An 11,295-nucleotide genomic window follows, 5' to 3' on the forward strand; every position below is an offset into this window, starting at 1 on the left:
TCCAGCACATTTATGTGAATCGAACGAGCAAATATCGTTTTATCTGAAATGTTAATTAAAATTTTGGATGTTTTAAAAATACAACTGTGGACGTGTGTGTGTGTGATTGCAAGCTTTCATTCCAACCAAACAAAGACTAGTGATTGACTGAATAGTTTCAGTTATAGCTGCTTTTAAAATCACCTCCCGTTGAACAGACACCTCACACAAGGAGACAGGGATGTTATGAAATAAAAGTTTCTAAGTTGACTGGTGATGGGTGTGGTTCCTCTTGACTCTACATCAGACATTTGCTCAAAGCTAGATGTTTATAGTGCCTAATTATCATGCAACACTTTGTTTGTAAGCCTGTGGCGGTTCAGAACAGCGAGCAGACGTCAGACGTACCCACAGTGCTAACAGCAGTGATACTGTTTATCTTGTGTATTGTATATCAACATGTTGACCGCAGAAAGCCTCTAGCTGATGTCTTGACTAATTCCCGCGTATCATCTTCCTCCCCAGGCCCCTCCTCTTCACTCATCTTCATCTTGACATTAGGTGACACCTCTTTCTTCTTCTGCTGTGGAGCCATGAAGCCCATTTACAGGAACTTGTATTAAGATAAAACTAAAGAACAAAACAAACATCTACATACGCGGACCATTTCTGATATTCAGGAAAGCCAAGGCCGTCTCCCCACCCCTTCACCACATGGCTGGTCTCCATAGCGACGGCTGGAGGCTGAGGCGGCCGAGTGTGTCTGTCTATGCAACCTGTTTTTTTGAAGTGCTGGAGCCTTGCCCTTCCAGGGGAGGGGGGGGCGCCACCGAGCTCGCTAACAGGACTTCTTTCTCTCCCTCCCCCTCACCCCCTCCCAGCCCCCTCTTGTGACAATGGTTCCGCCCTGTTTTAATGGAGGACTTAATCAAAAACGGTTGGGAACAGGGGGGGACGAGGGGGAGGAGTGGGACTCTTAATGCGTGATAAAAATGTTTTGTAGATACTTGTTAACTGTCACAACTGGCAACACCACCCGTAAAAGACTACTGACTTGACAACCTTTTTCTCTCTCTCTCTCGCTCTCTCTTTCTTTCTCTCGCTCTCTCTCTCTCTCCCCCTCTCTCCCTTTATTTCTTTTTCTATTCTGGTAACAGGATGAAATGTCTGCTTTGATTTATAGAATTTTCCCCCCAAAACTTTTCTTCTGTTTTTTCCTTCTAAGGAGCACTAGCCTAACTGGTCTTTTTCTATGGTAGATAGTAATTTTAAGACTCTTTCAACAGCAAAATCTCCAAAAAAATTTGTAATGTGAAGAGTTTAGGTGATTCTTCTTTTTCTTTTCCTTTTTTTTTTTTTTTTTTACAGCTTTTACGTTTTATCTTTGTCTTGTTCTTTTCAAAACTATGATGTTTTGTTTCTTAGGTAAAAAAGGAAAAATTAAGTAAAAAAAAAAAAACTTACTAGCCAAGTCACAAAGAGAATGGGTTGCACATAGACTTATGGAATAAAGTTTAATTTGTGATTTTTTTGTTCGTTTCGTTATGTTTCTAATCTTGATGTAAATTTACACTATTTATAAATACATATTTATTGCTTGAAAATATTTGTTGATGGAATGCTGTTATTTTTTCCAGAGTACCTGCCATTAAATTTGAAGGAGTTTTGTCATTTTAACACAACTCCTCTTACATTTTCTATATATAAATAAAATTGCTTAGCAAGCATTGTACAGAAACGGACATTTAAAATTGTTTTATTGTTTGAAGAATGTTTTATGATGAGTCAATAAACACAAAGTTGTCAAATTATCCATGCTTTCTGCTTCCTCCAACATACAGTACTTCCATATAAATCATTCGACATGTTATTTACAGTAAATACCTGGAATAACACAAAAATATAGACATCGATGTGTGTGAGTGCAGGCCTGAAACCCAGCAGACAATGTAGCTGTAGACTGACACACACAGAATCCTACACTGTATGCCAGGTCCAGAACTCACCCAGAATCTCAAAAAAAACATTTTTATTTCACATAAAATTCCTGCTGTCATCCACTCTACCCGTGCAGTCTTGGATTAACTCTGCCGAGGGCTTTTTTTTCTTTGCAGTAGGTGGGCATTCGAGACATTTCTTTGAAATTTTAAAAAGATCCCAAAGAGGCTGTGAACTACACACAGAAACGCCAGTAGAAAATAAATGGCCTATCTTGTTAGAAAGGAATTCCAAATATGTCTAAAAATATTAGACACAGTACATTACATTAAATGTAACAAGCTGCAAAATATGATAATGCAATAATACAGTATCCTTTTATGTCATCATTATGTATCCTGATTAACATGGCCGCCAGCAGAGACCCAGTAGCCAGATGTAGCTGCTGCCAGCCCCACAGGATCTACACTGACTACTGAGCAACCGCTGGGCGCCCCGTGGCTCTGCAGCTCCGACTGGAGCCAAAATGGCTGCCACATTGCAGCCAAGACGGGAAATGATTAGGAGGAAAACAACTTCACGCAGAGGGAATGTGACAAATAAGCAGGTTCCCCGGGTATCGGATGTGCCGTCAGTGTTGGCCACTGCTGATGGGATGCAGGTGAGGATGTGACTCAAACAAAAACACAGAATATTGTAACACAGCTCGAATACAGAAAATACCAGAAGTGGAAGAAGAGTTTCTAACATTACAGCAGACAGAAGCCCTTTTCCCACTTGCACCGTCACCTATAAATGCTCTGCCAATATGTGGCGTTCTGTGTGAAAGGGTTGTTTAGTGGACTCATATGTTCCATGTAAGATTCGTCAGCAGTGCGCCAGCTCTATGGGACCTATTGAAACCCTTTTCACACATCCTGCAACACTGCAGGTTTGACCATCTGGGTGAGGATGTAGATTTAGATCCCTCATATGGAAAATAACACGTCAATCTGTTCCCACATGGCAGAGTCATAGTGGATAGATGTTTTGTGCAGCCAAGAGACTGCAAGTTAAATCGAAGGGGAACTAAAGATTATTAAAATAATGCATTTCTGCTATACAAAACTGTTTTTTTTTTTAGACTTTGCTTTAATTTGATTTGTTATTTGTGAATGGATTTACCTCTTACCTCTTACAACTTAAGAGTAATATGCATTAGAATGAGGCTTTATGGTTTCAGCTGGACTGCTAACATGTTAAATACACACTGATACACACAATACTCCCTGTAAAACGCCGCGTGGTTCCATGTAGCGCTTTTACTGTGTTCAATACTTTGGTTTAGAACAAAATACTTGGAACATCAGCATGTTTATTTGCAGTGAGTGTAAAAGCACGCTGACGTTAGCATTTAGCTCAAAGCCCTTTTTTCCAGATAAAAGATTTTAACATTTGGATAATCATCAGGATTTGTGCCGCCTGTGTTCACACCATGTGGGAAGATTAAAAAGAGCATTTGCAGGTTGAGGTGCATGCGGCAAAGAAACTGCCATTTCCCTTTTTGCCTCTCAGCGTTGATCCCGTGCTGAAACCAAGATGGCCGCCTGAGCCTGTGCTGTCGCAGCGTCCATTTTGAGTGCCACAGATGGACGCCGGAGGACTTTCCACCGCCTTCCCCGGAGTGTCCATCTGCCGTTCGAGGTCTGACAAGAGTCCTGGGAGAAAAAAAAAAAAGACATGGAGATAAGAATGACTTTAATCACACGAGGAGTTTGACGGTGAAACAAGACAATAAGATGGCCGAGTTTAACCCCCGTAGGAAATGAAGAATCCAACAGTTTATATTCAGCATTTGAAAGCAGTAATAAGAGCTGAATTCTCTGGTGGTCCTGAAGCAGTATTGATTTATATATATTTATATATATTGCTGCTGTTATATTGTCTTTCTTTTAACATTTTGACTTTCTACCCACAAACTCTTACTTTGGCGGAGGCACGCAGGAACTAAAGTGGGTGTGGGCTGAGAAATCGTGATTCTAGGAAACAAGATGCTAGTTTTGGGGCAGGAAGTCTTCATCGGTTAAGAAGATGAAGACTTCCTGTTGGCTGTGTGACACGACAAAGACAGGAAATTTAAGAGTTTTGTGACATATGTAAAGAGGGAGGGAGGCAGGGGAGGCAGGGGGAGGCAGGGGGAGGCAGGGGGAGGCAGGGGAGGCAGGCGTCAGAGGGCCATTTTCACACTTTTACTTAACATCCTGAACGCTAAAGTGTTGGCACAGTCCTTTATCTTTCTTCGTCCTATATCTTCCACCTATATCCTCTGTGAAATCTGGCAGCGATCCAGCAGAAAGGTATGTGAACTCTGCTTGGCCTGGACCACCAACCACCCCCCACCCAAACTCCTTGCTCGAATCCAGACCGCCAAACAATGTCTCCCTGTGTCGCAGTGGGGGGAAAAAAAGGAGAGAAAGAGCATGAGGGAAGGAGTTAAACCAGCAGTGTTGATCAATGCCCTCCCTCTCCCCCTCCTCCCCGTCCCCATCCCTCTTTCTCCCCCCTCTCCTTCCTTCCTGTTCCCTCCATCTCTGCCCTGTCTGCTCTGGCGTTTCCGCCTTTGTGAGAAGCACACAGGTGGCCCTGACTGCTAATTTTAACCGGGCCGATTGTGTCCCTGCGTTTCCCACAGCTATGTATAGACGCCTGCAATAAACCAAGTAGGTCAGTGTGTGAGGATCACACACACACACACACACACCTACAGACGCACACACACCAGGCCCTGACCTCTAAAAATGTCTGACTCCTGCATTCATCCACTCCCGCCTCTGTTGCAAATGATCATCCCTGATTGGCTGTCACTCTCAGCCAATGGCAGAGCTTCCAGCTGCCCATTCATAAAATCTAGGGTCATTGAGGATAGTGTAGTGTTAAAGCACATGCAAAGAGGCTAAACCTACTTTTTATTTTTCACAATTTAACTACATTTTAATGTTACAGATTAATATTAATTAGCACTAAATGTACGTTATATAAACAACATCATTTTATGGGTTTATTACTAATATTTATGCACATCATATATGTGTATTACTGTTAGTTGGCTGCAAACAGCTAATTCCTGTTCTCTCCTGAATTAGTGGAATTTAAAGTGAAATACGGACCTTTGAATTTAAAGTTTTAAACGTATCCCTCAAAGTCTCGCTCCATTCAGCCCCACACAGACGCAACATTCCTGTGTGTTTAATGAGTAATGAACCGAGGGCCACTCGGGCCGTGATAATCTCCCCTTTTTTTGTGTTTTATCAGCCCATTGCTCTCTTTCCGCCCCTCCATGCCTCTCTCTCTCTCTCTCTCTCTCTCTCTCTGTCTTTCAGGTTCGATTCAAAGGGGCTACCGCAGACACACTCCTTGAATCCACTCAGGTTTGGTTTCTTCCCCAGTTTTACCACCCCTGCTAGCTTTCTGACCCGTCTCAGGGTTGAGTTACCTGTTTATATATAGAAACGTGTGTCAAAGTGACTTGCTTATATGGAGCCTTAATGTGTGACATCCAGAGCACAGACCTATAGCTGTGAGGGAAGGATGCACATACAAACTGAATAGGAAGTGCTGGGAAAGCAAATAAAAAAATCACTATGTATTTGTAATGAAAAAACACTTTAAAGCCCCTTTAAATGTTAGTATTTTTCTATAAGATTATGTAGTTATGACTAAATGAGTAAATATTAAAGTTGGGAAAGGAGGAAAAGTGGAAAAAATAAACATCCATGGTTATTTATTTGTTAAGAGTTTAAGCCTGCATTTTGATTGGTTCCAAACATATATGACAGCGCTGTTTTCCAACTAAGCCCCGCCCACATCAATCAGTGAGAATAACCCAGAAAAAAATATATAATATAGAAATCTCGGATATAAAAGGACCCAAACTGCTCCCACTTTGGGAGAAAATTGCACGTTCATGTAGGAACCCATCGCTCATAGGAAGAAGCTGATAGAGAAAATAGGCTCTCTGCGCCTTTAACGTTGTCAGAAATGTGTTTAAAAAGCTGAATTTTAATTGCACAGATAGGACTCATGGGGAAAAAAAGAGCAGGAGTCGCCTCAGGAGACGAAAATGAAAGACATTTCGTGTAAGTGGTGCAAAACTCTGCTACACCTACCTACACTACAACCAGCTGTGGAAAGGCATTCTGGGAAATGTAGGGCATAACTATCTCAGGTAGAAACACACTTATGAGGCAAAAAACATCCCTTCATCACAAAATAACTCCCTGGAAAGCACATTAAATCACAGCTAGATTATAAATGACTATTATATTATATAAAAGAGGTTTTTTTCCTTTTAGAATCAAAGAAGAAAAACGTTAATTTTTTTTATACGTTGTCGATAATTTGGGGATGAATGCCGAGATAAAATCCATCCACTCAACAACACAAAGCGCGGCCTCAGTCGAATGATGTGATGCGAGGCATGTTTGCGATGGGCTATCCAAGATAACAAAAAAAGAGGTGCTACCCATTGCTATGGCAACGGAGAGTAATTAGCACAGAGTGCTGTTCAGAGAAAAGGAGAGAGTGAGAGGGAGCATGATTTTGTGTGTGTGTGTGTGTGTGTGTGTGTGTGTGTGTGGGATGTTGGCCTGCTTTCAAGAGATGAGCAATGGGGAGAGGAGGAGGAGGAGGTGGAAGAGGAGGAGGAAGAGGAGATGAAGTAACAGCGGCCTCCGTGCAGGTTTCAGGTATTGTTACACACCAGCAGGGACAATTACTTCCTCTATGCTGACTCAATTTTCACTGCTGAATTTGATGAAGTAATTAGCACTTTTTTTTTTGCTGGAAGAAGAAGTCCGACAGATTTCCTCTGTGCTGCTCGGCAAAAAAAAAAAAAAAAAAAAACCCTCGCTGCATGTTTAAACCCGGACTGTAACTGGAAAGCTGGGTTCAGCTGTTGATCTGGCTCACACTGATACAGCCCCCCCCCACACACACACACACACCCTCTTCCTCCATGTACTACGGATGTGTCCGTCCATCTGTTGGTCATGTGACATTAGTTTCAACTGATTCGATTTTTGAGGAAAGCTCAGCTTCACATTGTGTTCCAGCATTTGGACAAAGGCCGTCCAACTGAACAGAGCTTCTAAGGTCATCTTGCTTTTTGTAATTAGACGCACGCAGCAGGAGTTTGGGATGGGACGCAGTGAAAGGAAGGCTCATTCAAAGGGTATCAGAGTGGAAAGCATTGATATTTGATGAATACATCACCAGAGAGTTTCTGTTTTGGGCCATTTAAAATATTAAATGCTTTAAAAAATGACAAATAGTCCAAATTTGACTGGATTCTGTTCCTGCAAAACAAATAAAACCTCAGAGGAATGATGAATTTTTACATTTCGTGTTTAGTGGACCTAGAGGAGGCGCTGCTATTATAAGTTTCAGTCTATTTGGAAGGAGCTGCAACCTCACTGCTACAATTCTGTTAAAACTGGGAGCAGTGATGCATCTTGTCAGTCTGGCTCTGCTCGCATCATTCATCGGAGGACGACTTGTATAATCTCCATTTCTGAGATTTTATTTATGAAACTGACTCAGCGTGATGCTGTTTAGCACAAATTCCAAATTCACACATCTCCAGCAGCATAGCCCGAAGCTGAAAAGGGGTTTGCAGGTTCGGTGCCTTTCCTGAGGGCCCCTAAAGCGAACCTTGCTCCAGGATTTCGCCCCCTCATACAGCTGTTCCGTCCCCTGCATCAGTCAGCAACCAATGTAATGCAGAAACAGTCTTTAATTAGACAATGCTTAGTGCATTTCCACACAGCACACACTCACGCACTCAAAAAACACCCACACAGTTGGCACGCAGTTTGCCGCTGTTCTTCAAGCATCGAACGGCTCCTCAATCACTCTCTTCTCTGCAACAGCTAATGGCAGCCAGGAGCCCACGGGCGCGTATATGCTAAGAACAATTATGTAGATGTGTGCTAAAACCACTTTGGTGGTATAATCCAACAATCAGTCCATTATAGTAATTGTCATTAGCGAGTGGGCGATTATGGTTTCGACAGAGATGCTGAAGAACAGGCTGAGCTCCACTGCTTTTATGCAAATCTGGCAGGCCCCATTTAATATGTCAGATGTAATGTCGCTGTGTATCTGAAGTTAACGCCAAACAATTGGGGAGTGTGTGTGTGTGTGTGTGTGACTGCCTTAGGGTTTACAGACAGGTGCTGTTAACAGTAAAAAAGAATATGATAGACATGATGAAATAATTAAGGTTTTTAAGGGACTGTAGACAAATTATTAAAGGGGAGGCGGGGTCAGGAAAGTGGGAGGGTTATGGGTTTGTTTGGTTTTTTGCTGAAATGGTTAGAAGAGCAAGGGAAAGATCTTTTATTTTTCCATGCCCCAGATTAATATTTTATTAAATTTTTTTCTTGCGCGATTTGCTATAGAAAAGGAATGAATAGTTTTATCCAAATAGTTATGAGAAAAACACGCACTTAGTGTGTGTGATGGATGATAAAGGTGTGTTTTACTATATCCAGAGGACAGCAATCATATCTCTGGCTTTAGGCTTTATTTATGTCCATATGTGAGGTTTGGGAAACAGTAAATGTGGATATTTTGAAGTTAGCAAGGACTGACCGTTAAAGACATTTTTTTAGCCTCACCTTTGCTTTCCTGCATTAAAGTTAAATGTATCATACAGAGCTAACCTAAGAGATAGATATAAAGAGCAGCATGGATGGTCAGTAAATAGAAAGTACCATTTGTTATGTTTACAGTAATTTTGCTGATTGCTAATCCCACTCTTGTGCTATTTGGATGATGTAAAAATGGTTGTTACATTAAAGCAGATCTTGTTTGGAAATTATAGGGGTGGGAGAGTTGAACTTTTATTTTACAAGCCAAATGGGAGCGTTACAAACCAAATATTAATTTAATAATATTTTTTTTAGGTCAAACATAAGGTTCAGCCCCCCCCCCCTCCTTCCCACACCAATAATTTTCATACAGCCCCTAACTAATTTGAAAAGCAGCAGGTAAATTAGCGTTTGTTGGTTAAATAGATGTTGTGGTGTCAATAGAACATTCTCAGTGTGTCCAGTGGTTGCATTTAGTTTGTACTTCTGTCACTACTGTTTTTATGGGGACTTTCCTCTGTGTATCTTGTTTGTCAGGGCTGAGGTCAACTGACCACTTTGTCCAGTTGCAACGCATCAGCTGAGAGCTCATGGGTGTCATGTTGGGAGGCAACATGTCAGCAGCTCCAATAATGTGGTTAACTTAAAGAGGAAGGCGAGGAATGTATCCTAAACTCAACCCCAGTCCTCCTCCTCCTCCTCCTCCCCTTCAGTCATGGGTTCTCCGCTGGGTAATCGCATACCAAAAACACAAGAATTTCCCCCTCTCTCGTCTCCAGGCGGGGGCCACCACCTCCCCTCCCTCTAACAGCGTCAAGCTGACCGGAGTTCAGCAGGAACAAACCGGAAACTATGCGGGATTTTGCTTTCAAACTAAAAGCATATATTTCTTGAGAAAAAGTAGAGTGAACTTAAAGATAAGCCTAGAAACAAAACAGAAAATGTGTTTAGTGGCCTGAAATAAAATAAATATAGAATACCTACAATATTGCTGGTGAACTAAGACATAGCTTTTACTAAACTCGTACAGAAATGATATTAAAATTATAATAAAAAATAGTAAACCAGTATTTTATCGAATATATGAGCGCTGAAATATGAGGGCTGAAGACATTCGCTGATCAATTGATGGTTTATTGATAGAAAATTAATCAGCCGTTGTTGTGACAGTTGATTAACCAAAGATTTCAAGCAAAAATACCAAATATTCTATAGTTGCAACTTTTTAAATGTGAGAATTTGTTGTTTTTCTTTGTTTTATGTAACAATATTTGATAATTGTTGGGTTTTGGGCTGTTGATCGGAAAACACTGGGTCTCTAAAGATATTGCCTTGGGCTTTTTGACATTTTATAATCTGCACATTAATCAATAATGGAAATAAGTAGCCTAAAAAAATAAAAGTCACGAATAACTCAGCATGTTCTCAAGCCAAAAACTCACGTCAAAAACCATTGGTTCTGCATGCATAGACTGACAATAACACCTTTTTTTTTACTGTTCAGGACAAATGGGAAAAGCATTACCTTTGTTTGCGTCACTATTGCGAGGCTTTCGACCCTTATTGTGAAATGCGCAGCCGGAAGTGTACGTCTTCCTGCCGCGCACTTGCCGCGGGGTGGCAGCGGTTCAGAGAGCTGCTCTGAGAGCGGTTCCCAAACTGCTCTTAATGTGAAAAATACAGAGAAAACGCCGGGCGCATTCCTGAGACCCAGAGACATCCATGCCCGACCGTGACAGACAGTGTGTGTGTGTGTGTGTGTGTGTGTGTGTGCGCGCGCTAACCGTGCGTCTCTGCGGGGGTGGAGAGAGCTTGGAGACCACACACTTTGCGCATTGCCCCCCCAACTCACAGACACGGGACCGAGCAGCACACTTTTAGCCCTCAAAAGTAGCGAAACATTGAAGTTGCGACAAAGAAAAACCCGCAGATGAGGTTAAAAAAAAAATACGACAGTTTGGTTTGCGTGAAAATCCCCCTTTTTTTAAGCAAGTGGAGAGGCTGAAATGTGCTCCCCCCCTCCCTCCCTCCCCCCGGAGAAGCCCCGCATGGCCAAAGCAAAGCAGAACTGAGGTGATGAGGTGGACTTTTCGTCCTGTAATAACACCAGCGTTGAATAAAAGCAACAATACCGAATTGTTTTCACGTTTGTTCAGCCCCGATCACACGCCGCGTTGCGCAATCTGCACGGAGAGGCTGTGGTCGGCGGAACGGTGCCGACGAACGAGAGAAAAAGTCTGTTAAACTTCCCTTTCCTCCAGCACGGGCAACGGCAACAACGACAAACCGAGCCTGGAGAAAGTTGTTCCAAACCCCCCACCAACCCACCCACCCCACTCACCCACCACCGGGAGATAAAGTGCCGTAAGAAAACTGGCCCCACTTACCGTGGCTGCGTCTGCTGGCCGCATGTCCCCACGAGAGTGTTGTATGTCTCTCTCTCTCTCTCTCTCTCTCTCTCTCTCTCTTCTGTGTGTGTGTGTGTGTGTGTGTGTGTGTGTGTGTGTGCAGAAGACGCATACCGATACTAGAGGTCGGAAGCGCAGCGCGACACGTCAACGCGTGTTGCCTCCATATCCTAAGGGGGATTCTTCAGCTGCTGCCTGGCTTCAGTGGTGCACAAACTGGGGTCCGGGGACCTCCGAGGGGGCCCCACCGATGTGTATAGCAAAAATGCGCAAGCCACAAGTGAGCGTGCTTTAAAAGGAGTGATGTGGAGGAGCTCGGAGGCAGCGTTGCGTGAAATCAG

At 42.7% G+C, this 11,295-nt stretch overlaps 1 protein-coding gene and 1 long non-coding RNA gene across 4 annotated transcripts in view; one reads left to right on the plus strand and one right to left on the minus strand.

Annotated features, from left to right (window-relative positions):
• Nucleotides 1-1,790, plus strand: part of LOC127378850 (lysine-specific demethylase 6A) — a 28,191-nt gene extending 26,401 nt beyond the window's left edge. For all 3 annotated transcript variants that reach the window (XM_051428139.1, XM_051428140.1, XM_051428141.1), the window contains one exon: nucleotides 505-1,790. In XM_051428139.1, coding sequence (XP_051284099.1) covers nucleotides 505-534 — 30 coding nt within the window. In that variant the 3' untranslated portion in view covers nucleotides 535-1,790. The remainder of the gene's footprint in view (nucleotides 1-504) is intronic.
• LOC127378856 (uncharacterized) lies at nucleotides 1,720-11,014 on the minus strand. Its single transcript, XR_007888198.1, has 2 exons — nucleotides 10,934-11,014; nucleotides 1,720-3,614 (listed from the first exon to the last, which is right to left on the minus strand). It is a non-coding gene; the product is annotated as an uncharacterized LOC127378856 (long non-coding RNA).
• Nucleotides 11,015-11,295: the final 281 nt, after the last annotated feature.

Source organism: Dicentrarchus labrax, unplaced genomic scaffold, assembly GCF_905237075.1.
Source record: "Dicentrarchus labrax unplaced genomic scaffold, dlabrax2021, whole genome shotgun sequence".
Lineage (NCBI taxonomy): Eukaryota > Metazoa > Chordata > Actinopteri > Moronidae > Dicentrarchus > Dicentrarchus labrax.